The sequence below is a fragment of the Podarcis filfolensis genome (assembly GCF_964270895.1).
Source record: "Podarcis filfolensis genome assembly, chromosome: 15".
NCBI lineage: Eukaryota > Metazoa > Chordata > Lepidosauria > Squamata > Lacertidae > Podarcis > Podarcis filfolensis.
The window spans coordinates 191,950-210,783 of NC_139618.1; the positions used below are offsets into that span (position 1 = coordinate 191,950).

General features: G+C 52.5%; 2 protein-coding genes across 2 annotated transcripts in view; one reads left to right on the top strand and one right to left on the bottom strand.

The window, feature by feature from the left end:
* Positions 1-1,470: 1,470 nt before the first annotated feature.
* On the top strand, positions 1,471-7,776 carry PROCA1 (protein interacting with cyclin A1; the record flags this gene model as incomplete). The annotated part of the gene is made up of 4 exons (XM_083589288.1): positions 1,471-2,287; positions 4,616-4,748; positions 5,767-5,901; positions 7,088-7,776. The coding sequence occupies 4 exons, from the start codon at positions 1,471-1,473 to the stop codon at positions 7,755-7,757; spliced, it is 1,755 nt and encodes a 584-aa protein (XP_083445414.1). The 3' UTR covers positions 7,758-7,776.
* A 6,239-nt stretch (positions 7,777-14,015) lies between these two features.
* The window catches only part of SUPT6H (SPT6 homolog, histone chaperone and transcription elongation factor), a 43,364-nt gene continuing 38,545 nt past the window's right edge, over positions 14,016-18,834 (bottom strand). The window contains exons 34-37 of the mRNA XM_083587285.1: positions 18,510-18,587; positions 18,254-18,420; positions 16,133-16,323; positions 14,016-15,042 (exon numbers count right to left, since the gene is read on the bottom strand). Of these exons, the coding sequence (XP_083443411.1) occupies positions 14,856-15,042; positions 16,133-16,323; positions 18,254-18,420; positions 18,510-18,587 (623 nt within the window). The 3' untranslated portion in view covers positions 14,016-14,855. The remainder of the gene's footprint in view (positions 15,043-16,132; positions 16,324-18,253; positions 18,421-18,509; positions 18,588-18,834) is intronic.

The window sequence follows — 18,834 nt, forward strand, 5'->3', positions numbered from 1 at the left end:
CAAACCTAGACAGCGTCTTAAAAAGCAGAGACATCACCTTGCCAACAAAGGTCCGTATAGTTAAAGCTCTGGTTTTCCCAGTAGTGATGTATGGAAGTGAGAGCTGGACCATAAAGAAGGCTGATCGCCAAAGAATTGATGCTTTTGAATTATGGTGCTGGAGAAGACTCTTGAGAGTCCCATGGATCAAACCTATCCATTCTTAAGGAAATCAGCCCTGAGTGCTCACTGGAAGGACAGATCATGAAGCTGAGGCTCCAAGACTTTGGCCACTTCATGAGAAGAGAAGAGTCCCTGGAAAAGACCCTGATGTTGGGAAAGATAGAGGGCACAAGAAGAAGGGGACGACAGAGGACGAGATGGTTGGATAGTGTTCTTGAAGCTACCAGCATGAGTTTGACCAAACTGCGGGAGGCAGTGGAAGACAGGAGTGTCTGGCGTGCTCTGGTCCATGGGGTCACGAAGAGTCGGACACGACTAAACAACTCAACAACAACAACAACAACAACAAAGTCATCAGGCTAGGAAGTAAACAAAAGCTGGTTGGTGCCAAAGCTTTCACATTTGTTCTTTGCAAATGGTGTAGAGATAGCCTGTCAAGTACCGTATATTAGTGTTGCTAAAAAAATATTCTGGGGACATTTTAGTTGCCTAATGAAGACTTTGCCCCAATATGGATTTTGGAATGAAGACCCCACTTAAATCTGGAACATTAAAGTACCAGCTTTGCAGCTGGAATCAAATTCAGTTGTGGATGTTTATGTGGCATTGAAATATTTTTGCAAATATTCCTTTCCAGGCCTATGGCAAGGGGAGCTGGGATGTGTGACATGCCTTGCAGACGTGTGTGGGAATGCCAGCCTCTCGATCTGGGGCACCAGCCACGCCCACGCCTGCAGCTCTGACTTTTTCACTGCCAACACAATGCCCACCCTGTTTTGCTGTGCTTCTTGCAAAGGGACCTTAGGGTCCCTTCCTTCAACTGTTGTTGTTGTTGTTGTTTGTATATCACTCTTCATCTGTAGATTTCAGGACAGTTCGCAACATGAAAATACAAAATGAAAACACAAAATGCATAATAACAGAGAAACAAACCAATAACCCCCCTCCCATAAACACACTTGAAAGGCCACTGATTGTTTAATCAGCCTGGGAGAAGTAGAACATTCGCCTGGTGCCTAAAGATATGCAATGAAGGTGTCAGGCGAGCCTCTCTGGGGAGAGCATCCCACAGATGGGGAGCCACCACTGAAAAGGCCCCATTCTCATGTTGCCACTCTCTGGACCTCAGATGATGATCACAAATGTTTGTTGTCATGTCAAGGTGAGAACCTGAGTCGTCTGTGTGCTCCAAGCTAGTCCATCCTATAGCTGAACCTTACAACAGTTGGCAAGGAAGACTCCTACCTCTGACACGACTGGGGTGTTTTCTTGGAATCTAAACTATAAGTATGCCCAAAACCATGAGCTATGATTCAAGGATCATTTGGCTGTGCTTCCTTGAATTGCAGGCGATTGGACTGGACCTTTGCGGTCTCTTCCGCCTCGAACACCCCACGATTCCTCGCTGGTGCCCAGACGCACCTGCTGAGCCATCCAGCGCAGCTGTCAAGTGAAGAACTACGTCCGCCACCCCGGACTAAGAAAAGCCTGCGCTTTATGCTTCCCAAAGCTGGGAGCCCGTCGAGATTTGGAGCGGGGGAGAGAGAGGGAGGGAGGGACGGCTCCGGCCCCTCCCCTCCCCGCGGATCAGGCCACCGCACGGCGGGGCTTAAAAGGCGCCGGGCGCGCCGGGCGCTGTCTCTGCGCCCTGGTGCTGAAAGCGAGCCGCCGCCGCCGCCTGCACCGTCGGTGGCTCCCGCCGCGATGCCTGGCACGTCGCTGCCGCTGTTGCTGCTGCTGCTGCTGGCGGGGGCTGAATCCGGCCCGGTCCGGCCCCCGGCGGCCCTCTGCGTCCTCCGCAGCCCGCTGGCGGCCGGCGTGCTCCGCTTGGAGGCGTCCGACGGGAAGGAGCTCCTGAGCGCCACTTGGGCGCCCCGACGACGCGCCGGCCTGAGCGGCTGCAGCGTCTCCGCGGAGCCCCGGGAGGTGGCCGCCTTCCTGAGCCGCTGTTCCGCAGTGGCGCAGGAGGAGGAGGAGCCCGACTTCCCCGGGATGGAAGAAGCTAAAGCGGCCTGCCTCGACGGCAGAGAGGCTTCCTCCCGGCGCCGGACCAAGCGCGGCTTCACCTACCCGGGGACACTCTGGTGCGGAGCCGGCAACATCGCGGAGAGCTACGAAGAACTGGGTAACTAACGGGAGATGGAGAAGGCGCGGGGCGGGAGGGGACGGAGGGGGGGGGGGCTTCTCCAGCCAGGAGCCTCTTGCTTCGCCAACTTGGCGCCCTCCGGATACTTGGAACGGCGCAATGTTTGTTTGTTTGTTTTTTAAATAACTTTTTTATTCAAAATTAAAACAAAACATATTATCCAGAAACATATCATCCTTATCCCCCCCATTTTTCCTCCCTCCCCCACAGAACCCGCCCACCCCCACCCACCCCCGACTTCCCTCAGTTCCAGTCTTTTGATTTCTCTAAAGATGATGTTTTCTGCATGTTACACAGTTGTATAGATCCTCAAACTATTTAGCTGATTATTATCAATAAAAGGTTTGTGAATGTTTATTCAAAACCGGCCAAGGAGTCAAGTTTACTTTGCTGCGTCTTCAAATACTTTGTAAAGGGTTCCCATTCATCTTTAAAGTCACAGTTATCCTTGTCCCGTAGCTTATATGTCAGTTTTGCCAGTTCTGCGTAGTCCATCAATTTTTCTTGCCATGATTCTTTAGTTGGGGTTTCTTCAGTCTTCCATCATTCCATCCTGAAGACTGGAAGGATGGAACAGCACAATGTTTGAGAGAGGCAGTGTGGTGTAGTGCTTAGAGGGTCGGGCTAGGACCTGGGAGACCAGGGTTCGAATCCCCCACTCCGCCATGGAGCTCATAGGGTGTCCTTGGAGCAGACACTGCCTCCGTCAGCCTGACCTACCTCACAGGGTTGTTGTCGGGAGAACCATGTTACTCCACCTTGAACTCGCACCCATGGCTTCAAGTTGCAAGAAAGAAAGGAAATTCTGACTAAACGTCAGGGGGAACTTTCCGACAGGAAGAGTGGACTCTCCTTCCCTGAAGGTTTTTAAGCAAAGGTTGGGTGGCCATCTGTCAGAGATGCTTTAGCGGAGAATTCCTGTATTTCAGGGGGCTGGACTAGATGACCCTTAGGGTCCCTTCCAACTCTACAATTCTGTGAAGTTAAATAAAATAAATAAATAGTTGCACCCCACTCTGGGACCTTAGGATGCAGGGTAGGTAGTAAATTGCAATAATGTTAATAATAGTAATTATTATTATTGATGATGATGATTGATCTTAGAATCTAAGGTCTCTAGGGAAAGTCAGAGCTAGGAGCATAGCTGTCAACTTTTCCTATTTCTTGTGAGGAATCCTATTTGGAATAAGGGAATCTCCCTTTAAAAAAGGGAAACGTTGACAGCTACGGCTAGGAGTCATCTATTTATTTATTTATTTATTTATTTATTTAAATAACCATCCACATTATTGGCATCAGAAAATGTTTAGAAGATAGTGAAATAAGATGATGTATTTAATTTTCTTTTTATGTTTTTAGGTTTGAAGTTATGTTATTAATAACCTTTTCTGTTAAGAGATAGCAAAGTGGGTGAAAATATAAGCAAACCAGAAACGCAAGTTGGAGGAAGTCTTGGAGGGGAGGGAGGGAGGAATATATAGTAAACGTTAAGAATTTGAGATGTAATGAATGAAAATGAAAAATGAATTTATTTAATTTTTTTAAAAAAGAGCTTGGAGTCATCAATGAACATCTTTTTCTTCTCCTCTTAGAAATGTGTCATAGAATCATAGAATTGTAGAGTTGGAAGGGACCTGAGGGTCATCTAGTCCAACCCCCTGCAGTGCAGAAATCTCAGCTAAAGCATCCAGGACAGAGGGCCATCCTGTGTCCTCCTGTGACCACAGCTATGTGATGATGATGATGGGGGCTGACCGGAGGAAGAGCCCAAAGCCCCTTGAGGGCAGCTGCTTGGCTTGGACCAGGGAGGGTGGCAGTGCCCCCTAGGCGGGCTGTGGGATTACCTGGGGGTGCTAAGATGCCAGGGGGCAGCAAAAAGTGCTGGAGGTGCAAGCAACTCTCAGACTTTGAAAAGCTGGCATTGCTCATCAAGTTCATCAGTTTTGTTGAATTAACCAAACTAAGTAGTTAAAGTGGATTTTAAATAGACATGCAGTCGATAGCAGGAATAGCTCAGTCAGCAGAGCATGGGACTCCTAAGCTCAGGGTTGTGGGTTTGATCTCCACACTGGGCACTAGATGACCCTGGTGGTCCCTTCCAATTCTATTATTGTTCCCGTCGCGAATTTTACTGTGTCGCCCTCTACCTTAGTGGGTCATGCATGCTGCTATTCCGAAGGATGCTTTTTCGGGGTAGGGCAGGGGACACAGGGGATGAGCTTGTGGAGCCATTGTTTCTAAAGCCATACCTAGGCTGGTCTTCTTAATTTTACCTGCCGCCCTCCAATCCCTCCCGCCCTCTTTCAGGAGCTCACCAGGAGACGGACAGGTGCTGCCGGGAACACGACCACTGCCAGCACGTCATCCACCCTTTCACCTACAAGTACGGGTACCGCAATTTCCGATGGCACACCATCAGCCACTGCGACTGCGATAACAGGTGAGTGGAAGGGAGGGGTGGGGTTTGGGACGAAGTTTCTGCAGGGCCCCCAAAACACAGAACCACAGAATGGCAGTGATGGTAAAGGTAAAGGGACCCCTGACCATTAGGTCCAGTCGTGGCCGACTCTGGGGTTGGGGCACTCATCTCGCTTTATTGGCCGAGGGAGCCGGTGTACAGCTTCTGGGTCATGTGGCCAGCAGGACTAAGCCGCTTCTGGCGAACCAGAGCAGCACATGGAAACGCCATTTACCTTCCCGCCGGAGCGGTACCTATTTATCTACTTGCACTTTGACGCACTTTCGAACTGCTAGGTTGGCAGGAGCAGGGACCGAGCAACGGGAGCTCACCCTGTCGCGGGGATTTGAACCGCCAACCTTCTGATCGGCAAGTCCTAGGCTCAGTGGTTTAACCCACAGCGCCACCCACGTCCCGTTAGTGATGGTAGTGCCATGCAAGAATAGGCAACTGTTTCATACGGGGATCAAACCCACAACCTTAGCAGGTTACCAGCACCACACTCTAACCAACTGAGCTATTGCCTCTCATGCAAAACTCTGGCCCTGCAGTTTCCAAAAATGAGGAGGAGCAGCCCCTCTTCAACCCTGCCTCCCCCTCCATATATTTTTTCCAAATACCCAGATCTTCAAGGCCAGCCCAGATAAGGCGACTGAAATCTGTGCAGCTATTGTGTGTTATAACATAGAAAACCTCAAACAACACAAGACCAAGATGTCAGGGGGTTGTCAGGGTTTGAGCTCCAGCTTTGCATGCAGAAGGGCCCAGGTTCAATCCCCAATGGCACAGAACTGCAGAGTTCGAAGGGAACCCAGGGGTCATCCAGTCCAACCCTCTGCAATGCACAGCACAAGGTTAGTGTGGGTTTTTTAAAAAATTAAATACAAAAATTAAAAGGATGTGTTTTGGGAGCCCCCTTAGGATTTTTCAAATGGAAAAGCTAGATGTTTATTCTATGCAGAATAAGTGAAATGGAAACTCCTCCGCCTTCCTTTTATAGGTTAAAGGCATGCCTGCGAGCCGTGAACGACACAGCCTCCCGCGTGGTGGGCCAGGCCTTCTTCAATGTCATCCAAGTGCCTTGCTTTGAGTTTGCCTACAAAGAGCAATGTGTGGAGCCTTATCTCTACGTCTGGTAAGCGGCTTAGTTCCTTCTCTGGCCCCAGCAACCTCCTCTTCAAACTTGAGCAACAGAAGCAGGATGAGTGCTCAAGGAACGGCTCTGCTATTATTGCCGCAGCAGAACAGAGCGGGTTTTTCCATCAAAGCACAAACAGAGGGGCTGGGAGTTGGGAGAGGCTGCTTTGAATGCAGAGGGAAACAAGGGAAGGAATGAGCAGAGGGGATGTTGTTGTTGATGATTTTTATGCTATTTTCTTATTGCACTTAAAACCCTGCAAGGTAGATTAGGCTGAGAGACAGTGACTGGCCCAAAGTCACAACCAGGGAGCTTCATGGCTGAGTGCAGGGGGATTTGAACCCAGATCCTAGTCTGACACTCTAACCACTGTCCAACTCTTCCGGCCTGGTTGCCTCCCTCCCCATTCCTAGCTTTTATTCAAGACAGAGGCTGCCTTGTTTTCTTTTCTGCTGGTAGAGTTGTGGTTTTCAATGAGGTTGCACGTTTTAAATTCTTTAACGTGATTTTTATATCATTGCTTGAAAAGCTGCAGTTTGGTTTTAGTGGGCTCCATCTTTTCTATGCTCTACAGTTACAAAAGCACTTTTGCAAAACTCACCTGGGAGGATCAGAATTTATTCAAATCAGTTATCAAGAAGGGAGCCTGCAACTAGTGCTGGCTGGACTTGGCCTTAAAATGAAACAAAAGGAACCTGCTCCAGAATAATCCAGATTCTGCAAACATGTGCTGTATGCAAATATGGAAAAAATGCACATTTTCTTTCCATGCATGTAATTTATTCTGCTGGTGGTAGTCACAGGTGTGTGGCTATGGGTGCCAGAAGCACTGCCAGGCCTTAAAACACACACCTCGTCTCCCCAGCTAATCATCTGACTTCTGAAGCCGTGGTAGCACAAGGACTAGAAACTTGACCTCTTTCATTTTAAAGCAGAGGTGGGGAAATTTGTTGGGCTTCACCTCCCATCACCCTCCCTGGGGTTAACAGGACCTGAAGTCCAGCAACACCTGGAAGACCACAGGATTCCCCACCCCTGCTTTAAAAAGCGGTCAGGTTTCTAGTCCTCAGCATCCCTACTTTGAAACGAGCCAAAATGATGCCCCCAGCCTGTGAAGTCTCCCCTGTGTGCTCAGGGAATCCCTGCAACTCCTGGTTATCTGTGTCTGCTCAATTTTTGCCAGGTGCAAGAACTACACAACCGTGGCAGTTGCCGTGGCGCAAGATCCGGTGCTGTACGAATACGGCGGGGGGCTCATAGACGGGCTGGCAACCCGCCAGCCGCCCCCGGCAAAGTCTTCCACCACCACCACCTCCTTCCGTCTGTCGGCGGGTTCATCTCCTCTTCCCCGCAAACCAGACCCAGCTGTTGTGGCAGCGGCTGGGGCCACTCCTGCCCCCCAGGCGAGGCCCAGCGACACCCCCAGGAAGCAGCGAAAGGGCAAGGGCAAAGGAAGAAAAGGCAGAAGGGGGAAAGGCTTGAAGAAGGCGGCGGCGGCGGCAAAGGCTGCGACCGTTCCTCATCCGGCGAGAGAGGACCCCGCTGCCTTCCCAAAGCAGCTGGTGGAGCAAGAGCCGGCCAAGGTGGACTTCCAAGACCCCGTGGGGCGTCCGGACTTAGGGGAGGAAGATCTGTTCAATGCCATCCTTGGCGACGACCCTGCAGGATTGGCCGAACCAGGGGGCAGAGAGCCCACTGCCCTGCCCAAGGCCACCCCCAGGCCCCCCACTGTCCAGCCTCCTCCGAGGAAGAGGAAAGGGAGGAGGAGGCGTCTCAGGGAGAGAGATGGACGGTCCCAGCATTTGCCCCACCCAGACTCGGGGGGCAAGGTCTCCACAGTCCAGGCTGCGTAATAAACAGGCAGAATCAGATTGAGCCCAAAGACCCTGACTTTACTTGTGTGCTCCCCTCCAGGGGAGGGCAGGGAAACATCAGTGGAGGGGGGGGTCTGGAAGAGTTGAGGGTGCCTGACACCCACCCTGCCCAGTCAAAAGGTGCTTGCCTGCCAAAGTCCGCTGGCACCAAGTGTCCCCCCCCCCCAGGAAGTCTATACACGCACTCGAGAATGAAATCCTGCCAAGTCGTGCAAACTGGAGCCTGTTTGCTTGCATTTTGCGGGATTTCGTCTGCCAGGTGGCAGAAGCAAAACAGGACACAAGACCACCGCCCAAAACCCCAATAGCTCTCCCAAGGGGGCACAGGGGGGCAGAGCAGCTGCTCTGCAGGCAGAAGGCCTCAGGGCTCAAGCCCCAAGCCCAGTTGGTGCCAACCTGATGTCGTTCCCCAGGTTTTTTGGACCAAGGCTCCCTAACCCTGACGCTGCTGCAGTTTGTTGAAAAATAGAGTAAGTGATCAGAAATGCTTGTTTCTTCCAGGACAGACAGACAGTCCTCAGGTAGAGAGAAACAGCTTGATCCTGAACACTTGGGAGTTCTAGTTACAGGTAGCCATGTTGGTCTGCCATAGTCGAAACACAATTAAAAAAAAAAATCCTTCCAGTAGCACCTTAGAGACCAACTAAGTTTGTTATTGGTATGAGCCTTCGTGTATCTGAAGAAGTGTGCATGCACACGAAAGCTCATACCAATAACAAACTTAGTTGGTCTCTAAGGTGCTACTGGAAGGAATTTTTTATTTATTTTTAAAAATTGTGTTTCGACTTGGGAGTTCTTTAGCATCAATGTCTGCATTGCAAGGGATTGCAATGCAGACAGTCCCTTCCTATTCTATGATGTTATGATGAAAAATAAAGCAGCTTGTGAATCTCATCCTTTGTGACCTCCTTAGCTAAATCTAAAGGACCAGAACATGGTTTTTTTGGTGTTGTGACCCAGGTATGGTTCTTGGGCTGCAGAATCCTGCACAAAGCACCAAGTGCATTCAGGATGTGGTGGGACCCTTAGAATCGAAGAGTTGGAAGGGCCCACCAAAGGATATGCACTTTTGGCTCATTTCCCCACACTTCAAGAAGGGGTCTGCCTCCCCAGATGTTGACCTCTCACAGGTGGAGGCCAACTGGTATCCCTTCCTTGAGAGGCTCTGGGTAGGAATGGTCTACCTGAGCACTCCTCGCATTCTCTGGCTTCTTCATGAAAGGCCACTGGTGTTCTGGATACGAAGGGGAAATCAAGGTTGCTGCTCCCAGACAAAAAGAAAAGAGATTCTGCCAACAGGAGCAGCCTTTAAAGCCCATGCTCTCAAATTTCCAGCATTTTTACACCTTTGATTTACAGTTTCTGCGCTTCCAGGCCTTCCTTCTTTCCCTAGGGACCTGCGGCCAAAGATTTGTCTTTGCAAAGGACGCTGTCTTCCATCAAGTCAGATTTGTTCCATCTAGAATTTCAGAACCCTAGAGTTGGCAGGATTCGCACCCAAAGCCTCCTTGGCAGCACAGTGTTGTCTGCATCAACTGGCAGCAATGAATCTCCATGGTTTCAGGCAGGGCTCTCTCCCAGCCTTAACTGCAGATGCCATCAGGGGCAGAGCCTGGGACCTTCTGCATGCAAAGCAGATACTCTGCTACAGAGCTGTGGCACTCCCCACCCAAAACGAAATTCCCAGTCCTCATGGTCTGAATAAAGGGGTGATTTGATTGGGAATCCAAGAAACTGCCATATATGGAGTTAGATCATTGGTCCATTCACCCCAGCATTGTCTAAACCAGCGGTTCTCAACCTGTGGGTCCCCAGATGTTGTTGGACTATAACTCCCATCATCCCTGACTGGCAGAAGCCCTCCAGGCTTTCAGGCAGGGATTACCCCCAGGCTCTGGCCCCACCACCAAGCCAGGACCCTTCCTGACGGGCCTGAGCCTTTCCCCATCTTTCCCCACCACCCGGCTTATCTGGTCTTCACTCTCCCACCTTGTTGGGTTTCTCAACCACCTCTGAAGAGCCACTCTGAGCAGGGAGGCAAATACTTCCAGTTGAGCTCCACTGCAGTCCAGAAACTCCCTATTACATGTCAATTAATAAATAATAATAATAATAATAATAATAATAATAATAATTTATTTATACCCCAGCCACTCTGGGCAGCTTCCAACAAAATATTAAAATACCGTAATGCATCAAAAGCTTCCCTAAACAGGGCTGCCTTCAGATGTCTTCTAAAAGTCTGGTAGTAGTTGTTCTCTTTGACATCTGGTGGGAGGGTGTTCCACAGGGCGGGTGCCACTTCCAAGAAGGCCCTCTGCCTGGTTCCCTGTAACTTGACTTCTCGCAGTGAGGGAACCACCAGAAGGCCCTCAGCGCTGGATCTGTGTGTCTGGGCAGAACGATGGGGGTGGAGACGCTCCTTCAGGTATACTGGACTGAGGCTGTTTAGGGCTCTAAAGGTCAGCACCAACACTTTGAATTGTGCTCGGAAACGTACTGGGAGCCAATGTAGTAGGGAGCCAATATAGTATTGTAGAGTTGGAAGGGAACCCCAGGGTCATCTAGTCCAACCCCCTGCAATGCAGGAATCTCAGCTAAAGCATCCATTGCAGATGACCGTCCAACCTCAGCTTAAAAACCTCCAAGGAAGGGGATTCCACCGCCTCTCTAGGGTGACTGTTCCACTGTCAAACAGCTGTTACCAGATATGGCTCCTGCCGTAGGCAAAGGGTGAACCTGTCAGCTCATACAGAGAACACAGTAAGAATCGGCTGGATCAGGCCAGTGGCCCATCTAGCTCAGCCTTGTTCCCCCAGCGGCTACCAAGATGCCCACAAGAGCAACTCTCCCCTCCTGTGGCTTTCAGCAACTGGGATTAGGAAGCATCTCTGGCTCTATTTGTGGAGGCAGAGTAAAGCGATCCTTGTTGGAGCCACTGATCGTCCTCTCCTCTAGGGAATGGTCTAATAAAACTTCTAAAGCCACCCAGGTTGGTGGCCGTTGCTGCTTCCTGTGGGAGGGAGTTCCACAGTTTAAACCATGGATATTAAAACTAGGGTGAGCAGAGGGTGGTTCTTCCATTTGGGGAGGCAGGACATCATGGCCAGAAGGTTGAACCTTCTCAGAAGGACAAAGGTAGCTGTTCTGAACTCTTTCCCCTGCCATCCACCTCCAGGGCACAACCAGGTACTCCCCCCCCCCCGGAAAAAACCCCTTTCAAGGCATCGCTAGCAAGGATCAGAGCCATGGTGCTCGAAAATGGTCAATATCCAGGCACCATTTAAGACTGCTAGTAGGTTGGGATGTACTGCCGGCCAGTTAACAAGAGCACAAACATCCCCTCTCCCCAAATGAATGCAGAGTGAAGGAATTAAGGAGGACATGGCCAGATGCTGCTACTGCTAGACATTTTCTGAGCTCTCGAAGCCACACCTGTGATGCTGTGAAGGCATTTCATAGGATTGCAGAGTGGGCAGAGAGCCATCCAGTCCAACCGTATGCAATGAAGGGATCCAGCTCAAGAATCCGCGATGGATAGCCGGCCAACCTCTGCTTAAAAACTTCCATTGAAGGGGCGCCCACTGCCTTCCAGGGCAGTCCTTTCCACTGTGGAACAGCTCTTCCCTTCAGAAAGTTCTTCCCAATGTCGAGTCAGAATCTCCCCCCGTCATTTGAGTCCATCAGTTTGGGTCCTGCCCTCCAGAGCAGCAGAAAGACTTGCATGTTTGGGATTGATGGGAGTTGTAGTACAAAAATAGATGGGAAGCAGCCACGGTAGCTTTCAACAACCTGGTGCCATACAGATGTTGCCAGACAACATCTCCCACCTGCCCCAGCTGGCATGTTTGGGACTACAGCTTTGCTGGCTGCAGTCTACAACCTCCTGGCTTTTGACACTTGAGATGCATACTTTTTTTTAAAGGTCTTGCCTTATTTCTGAGATTGCAAGTTGTTTTGAACTGTTAATACCCTGGGATCTCTGGGTGAAAGGAGGGTAATAAATTGTAATAATGACCACAGCCTCTTTGAGAACCCCGTATTCAACATTGCATATACCACTGATCCTGGCCTGACTGCACTGGCTGCCAATTAGTTTCTGGGCCCCGATTCAAAACGCTGGTTTTGACCTATATAGCCTTAAAACAGCTCAGGACCACCCCCATCGTTCAGCCCAGACACTGAGATCCAGCTCCGAGGGCCTTCTGGCGGTTCCCTCATTGTGAGAAGCGAGGTTACAGGGAACCAGGCAGAGGGCCTTCTCGGTGGTGGCGCCCACCCTGTGGAATGCCCTCCCTTCAGATATGAAGGAAATAAGCAGCTATCTTCTCTTTAAAAGACATCTGAAGGCAGCCCTGTTTAGGAAAGCTTTTAATATTTAATGCTGTATTGTTTTTAACACTCAACTGGAAGCCGCCCAGAGTAGCTGGGGAAACTCAGCCAGATGGGCGGGGTATAAATAATAAATTATTATTATTATTATACCTCAAGGACTGCCTCTCCACATATGAACCGACCTGCTGTGATTGTCACCAGAGGCCCTCCTCCACAAGAAGTCTGGAGAGTGGCAACACGAGAACAGGGCCTTTGAGTGGAGGGTTTTAAATGTATTTCCACACACACACCCATTTTAGTGTACCGTTGTGGGTTTTTTGTTTGTTTCTAAGTTGCTTTGGGTTGCCCTGGGCAAGATAGTGGCCAACAAATTTAATAATCACAAAAGCAAGCTGGCTCCATCTTCCACAACAGTCATTTAGATACTTGGAAGATTGCATCGCATCTCAAGCCTTATCTTGTCCTGAAGCACTGGGCAAGACAGAATGGGCTCTACCACCCCCACAATCTTCCTCTGGGACACAGCCCCTTCTCCACAGGAAAGACCCTCACAAATCAACCCCTGGTCACAAGACGGTGGTCGTTGCAACAAGCTCCCAGAGATTCCAGATCCCTGGGTGGACGTTTAAAGCATGGGGTCATGCAGAGGCCTCCGGACTCCAACCCATCATCCCTTGCTGGCTGGGGCTGATCGGACTCCAGCAACACCAGGGCTCCTGACCTTTAGCGGTGATCCTTGTATTGCAGAGGGGGCTCCCTTCCAATCTGACGGTTCTGTGAAAGAGCACCCTGCAACCTCTCCAAATTCAAAGCAGCGGCTTCACCGCTCTCGTGCCCAAACAGGCTTATGTTTAGACTGCAGGAGTTAAGACTGGGGTGGCGTCCTCAGAGATGCCTGCCCTTGTTTCTGAAAGGATGGGGGTTCCCTTTCCTGCCTCGAATGAGGCAACAGGGATCCTGCAGAGACTCCACAGGCAGCTGCTGTTGCCTCTTTGCTCCAGGCTCACACCCAAAACGCAGGGATGGAGCAGAATGGGGCAGCTTCAAAGCAGACCAAGTGGGCAGGGATGCCAGAGCAGGCCCGTCCAAAGAGACGAATGGGGAACAGCTGGCAGAGGTGGGACAGCGGGCTTTTTAGTCATTGCTTGGGAAAGTTTCTTTTAAGAAACAAAATGGAAAGCAGCAATTTTAGGGATGCTGGGCAGGGTGGGGGGAAATTGTGGCAACATCCAGTGCTGTGCAAATCACAGTGAGAAAACCAGGGTGGGTTGGGGGAGGTCAGCCAGAATATGAGAGTGAAAAGGAGAGCAAACAGCTTCTGGCAGAGATGGTGCTTAGAGAGGCAAAGACTCCTCCTGGCTTCCCAGGAGCAGCCACACAGCCACCCCAAGGAGCAAGGATTTCATTGTTGAGAGGACAAGTCACAAAGCGACAAAGGGACTCCACCTGGTGGGGGCTCCAGAGCACAAGGCAAGAGAAGCGTGCCCCCCTCCCCGCTGCACAGAACAGCTCCAGAGACCAGGCCCAAGGTTCATGGGGACGGGAAAGGGTTGGGGAGGAAGGAGAGAGATGGCAGACATGGCCTGGCCCTGATCCGCCACTCAGGAATTGAGGCAGAGCCTTTGTCCACCCCCGCAGGGCTGGCGCAGTTGCGGGGGCTTTGTGAGCAGTCCCCAGCCCCCCACCCACAGGAGATTGGGCAGAAAAGGAAGGCACTTAAATCCCTGCATCTCCAGAGTCCCCCCCCCAAGCCAGTTCCTCTCACCCCACATATTCCCTCCCGCCCCTCACACACAACCTCCCCACTGCCCCCGCTTTGGCCCTGGGTTTTGTGCAAGGGAGTCCAGTCAGTCTCTGCCCTCTTTGGCTGGCAAGCAAGGAGAGAGAAAACCTCCACAAAGGTTCAGTAGAAACACTATTTATTCCTCGGTGCTGTTGGGAGTGAGCAGAGGGGGGGCAGTGGGGTGGGTAAAGGGGGGGAGCACTACTTGGCATTCAGGCCGCCGCAAAACTCTCACTCTCCCGGTACTTTGCAGCTCCCAAACAAAAGCCGCGGTCGCCCCAGGTTCAACTCTGCAGTCTCCTTTTTTATGAAAAGTAACACAACTGAATAAATATTGTCCCGGAGAGGGTGTGCCAAGGAAAAGCCAGCTGATGGGGAAGGGAGGCTGGATTCTCTTCCAGCCACGGAGCGCCCCCCCTCGCCCTGGCATGCCAGGGGGGTGGGCAAAAGCAAAGCCCTTTTCATACGTACAAATACAGGCAACGAGCGAAGAAGGAGGGAGAGAAAGACAGACAGACACAGAGAGAGAGAGAGAGAGACTGAGAGAGCAAACCCTGGCCCAGTCACTGGCAGAGCCCCTCTCCTGGAACCCCTTGCCCCCCCCAATCCCGAAGGTTTTATTCCTCCACGCAGCCGGATCTGGCCAGCACTCCAGGGGCGGTTTCGGAAAAAGAGAACATCGCTGGAGGGAGGACCAGCTGACGCCGGCTGCGAGAGCAAAGCGCAGAAGAGCAGCGGGAGGGCCGGGTCAGGACTGGCGCCCCGCCCAGCAGAAAGGCTGCCTCCAATGCCAGTATATACACAAGGGCCTCTCCTCTCCAACCCACAAGGAGGGCGCTGCCCAGCGTCCCTGGCACATGCCTTGAGTGTCCAGTGCAAAGGAAACAAAGACCCCGAGAGAGGTGGCCAGCCGGCAGGAGGGAGGGAGGGGGTCTCCGGCGGCAGCGAGGGGAGCAGGACTACCGGTCCATCTCATCTAGCAGCGGGGTGGCGTCTCCGGCGACCGACATGGGTGTGCTCTCGATCATGGGGCTGGGCGAGGGGCGGGGGGTCAGCCGCTGCTTCTGCTTCCTCCGCTCGGCCTCCTTCTCCTGCAGCCACTGCTCCGCCATCTTGCCCCAGTCGATGGCCGTGTGGCTGCTGGACCTGTGCAGGGGGGGAGAGAGGAAGGAGGTCAAGGGCAATGGACCAATCCAGTGCTAGAAACAGAGAGAGGAAAGCTGGAGGCTAAAGGGCACCTTAAACCGAAGTTACGGGAGCAACAACAGAATGTCTAGGCGCATGCAAAAGAGCTTTCTGCATGCAAATAAAGTGCCCTAGCCCTAAAGATATGGCAGGATTCCAGTCCTCATTGTTCTGAATTAAGTGCTGATTTAAAGACGGACCTAGGAAGCTGCCTTATACTGAGCCAGACCCTTGCTCCGTGTTGTCTACACTGACCAGCAGCTCTCCAGGGTTTCAGGCAGGGGACATTTGCAGCCCCACCTGGAGATGCCACTGGGGATTGAACCTAGACTTCTGGCCCCAGCGGGCAAGCAAAGCCCCCACTGTAGGGGCTGCCCTCCCGCTGAAAGAAATCTGGTTTCTCCTGCCCTGATTTCTCCTGCGTCAGTGAAGAGCAGGAGCCTCAGCCGATCATCTCCACCTGCACAAAACGCACACCTGTCTAAAGACGACTCTGAAGCCAGTGCCTCAGGTGAGGCAAGCACCTGCAGCAGGTGAGCGTTGCCTCAGAGGAGTCCGTGAGAGAGACTGAAATGCACACAAAACATAGGGGGGAAAGTCTCTTCTAAAGGGGTGCCTGCCATTGTTTTTAATTTTCTGTTTTGAAAAAAGTGCTTGTTTTAATCCAGCCTTCCCCCTCCAGGTGTTCTACAAATCTCCCCAAAGATCAAGAATATTTTTAACCCGACTGATCAATTGACTGAACTGTGCTGCCCTTTCCTCCTTGTCTCACCCCACCCCAATTTTCTCCCTCAGTGGTTTCTTCTTCTCCCCCCTTCCCTCTCCAACCTCCCCACTTCTCCATCATGAACCAGTGTGGCATAGTGGTTAGAGGACTGGAGTAGGACCATGAAGCTCACTGGGTCTTAGCCTAGCCTACCTCACAGGGTTGCCGTGAGGATTAAATGAGAACCATGTACATCGCCTTGAGCTCCTTGGAGGAAAAGGTGGGATAGAAATGCAACGTCATTAAAGTAAATAATAAAACAAGGAGCCTTTTTGCAGCACTCACTTGGGTTGCTGCCTCTGCGCTGAGCTGGAGGATGGCTGGGACTGGGGCTGAGACTGGGTGGACTGGGGTGTGGTGCTGGCCTGGAGCTGGTGGTACTGGGGGGTGGTGATGGGCTGGCTGGGGGTCGTGTAGGAGTAGCTGGGGGTCAGAAGTGGGGTGGCCACCGGCTGCTGGGCAGGAGTCGTGAAGACCTGGGACAAGAGAGAGAGACAAAGAGATTAAAGTGCAGATTAGCCAATGACGAAAAAGGGCTGAGTGGGAGCATCAGAAAGGAGCTTGTGGAGCCACAGTCATGGGCGCAGGCGGCCAGCTGTCAGGAGCAGGTGAACAATCAATCACACGGCGTCAGTGATGTTAACTCTTTATTCAAGGAAGCAAAGTTGACCCAGGAGGCCAGGCCTAGTGAGAACAGCAACTGGTTCCGAAGGTCTTGCCCCTATGAGGCAGTTGTGGGGACTGAGGAAGAGGTCCCTGCTTTCCCACATCCGCCTAAACCTCCCTCCCCCACCAGGTCCCTCACAAGCAATCTGAGACTATGCCAATGCACCTGCCCCTGCTTCTCCCTCTTCATGCCTCTTCTGGTTCAGGGAGGCCATGGGGGAGAGGGAGACCACTGGCTTCTTCTTATGCCTCCGAGTCTGGACTGCTCTCTGTCAAATATTCTTTCTGCCCACTGTTACCTCTTCAGTTTCAACCTCCTCTTCCCAGTCTGTTCCCTCTCCTCCCACTCATCATTCCCGGGCTCTGAGCCTTTTCTGTTGGGGGCTCCCCACACCGTTCCTCTGCGTCCAGCCAGTCCGTGTGCCATCAAGAGACGGGAGGTCAAAGGAGGCTGCCTTCTGCCGAGTCAGCAGCTCCGCAAGGCTTCAAGTTGGGGGGCATTCCCAGCCCCTCATCATCGTTATAACCCACCCTTTACTGGCAGGTCCCAGTGTACATTACAGCCGTTCAAAATTCAGAATGAAAAGCAGTTAACGCTGAGTAAAAATAGATTGAGCCAGGGACCTTCTGCACGCGAAGCAGCTGCTCTGCTCCTGAGCTGCTGCTCTTTCCCTAAAAATGTAACAAGATCCTGGTCCTCATGGTTCTGCCTTAAAGGCCGGTTTAAGAGGAGGCTGCCTTATACCAAATCAGACTGTTGCCTCCATCTAGCTCAGCCCTGTCTACACAGACTGGCAGCATCTCTCCAGGGGAGTCTCAGGCAGGAAGTCTTTTCCCCAGCCCCACCTGGAGGAGCCACTGGGGTCTCAACTAGGGACCTTCTGCCTGCAAAGCAGATGCCCTCTGCCCGAGACGCAGCCCCCTCTCCTGACTGCGCTCCGCAGGGCACTGCCAAGTGTTTGTGAGGTGCCAGGATTAAGAGCGGAGGAAGGTGCCCTTAATTCCAGGTCAGTGGGAGGACCAGAGGCCCTTCCACTCACAGCCCCTGCCTGCCAGGCGATTAGCAAGCTCAGCCGGCCAAGCGCTGCCGGCCTGCCTGTCGGCTCAGCAAATTCTTCCTCCGCTAAGCCTTTTCTCGCTGGCAGCTTAGCTGCGTCCTTCACGTCCTCTCCCCCTCGCCAGCGTCCAGCCTGCCTCCTTCATACTCCCCCCCAGCACATTCCTTTAGAGTGGGGGCTACTCACTTGCCCGCGGCCGGTTTCCCTTTCATCTACTCTGTTTAGTGGAAGAAAACGCAACGTGAAGAAAAACGGTGGAACTGCATGCAGGTGATGCTGCGATACCCACACTTTGAGAAAAAGAAGATGCCCAGCTAGGAAGCTAGCTCAGTGGGTCCATCTAGCTCAGTGCTGCCTGCACTGACTGGCAGGGAGTGTCTCCCAACCCAGACGGAACCTGGGACCTTCCACAGGCAAGCCAGATGCTGTACTGCTGAGCCACCGTCCTTCCCAAAGGAAGGCAGATGTGTGAACAATCAAGAGCAGGCCGGGGAGGCGGGTTGGACTAATGACCATTGGGGACCCTTCCAACTCAATGATTCTTACCTTAACCGGAGCCTGAGCGCTGGCTGGGACATGCTGCCCCCAAAACCAGAAGAACGAGTCTAGAGCAGCCCCACCCGGTGCCCCCCAGTCCCCGCCCTCTGCCCCACCCGGCCCCTCTCTTCCTGCGTTCACCTACGTGGTAAGCGCTGCTCCCGCCGCCGCTGCCTCCGTAGCCGTACTGGCTGGAGGCCCACTGCGCAGGGGTGGCATTGGGGTTCTGCCCCTGGCCCGTCACGGCCGCGATGGCGCTGAACATCTGCGAGGTCATGTTCTGTGGCAGGGCGTTCACCGCTCGGGTCAGGTCTGCGGGGCAGAAGCGAGGCGGAGCCCGTGAGCAAAGACGCCAAGAGCAGGCGGGAAAAGCAGGGGAGGCAGCGGTAGAGGGGACTCACCTGCCAGGTTGATGTTTGCGGGAGTCGCGTTGATGGAAGCCGGAGTCCTGGTCCTGCTGCTGCTGCTGGGGGTGACTCCTGGGGGTGGGAAGAGAGGTGAATTGCAGGGGCTGGGGATCTGACCAAGTCGCTGCACAAGGGGACTGTGGTCTGCTTGCGCATGGGGCATCTCCCCCCTGCCCCCCGGCGTGCAACAGAATGAGGGCAGCTGCTCCAGCAGTCAAGAGGGCCTCCTCTCCCCATAACCACCACCTGGGGGGTGGCCGTCCCACCGGGCTGCCTCAGAGGGAGACAGGAAGCAGAAGGCTGGAGTCCCAGTTCCATC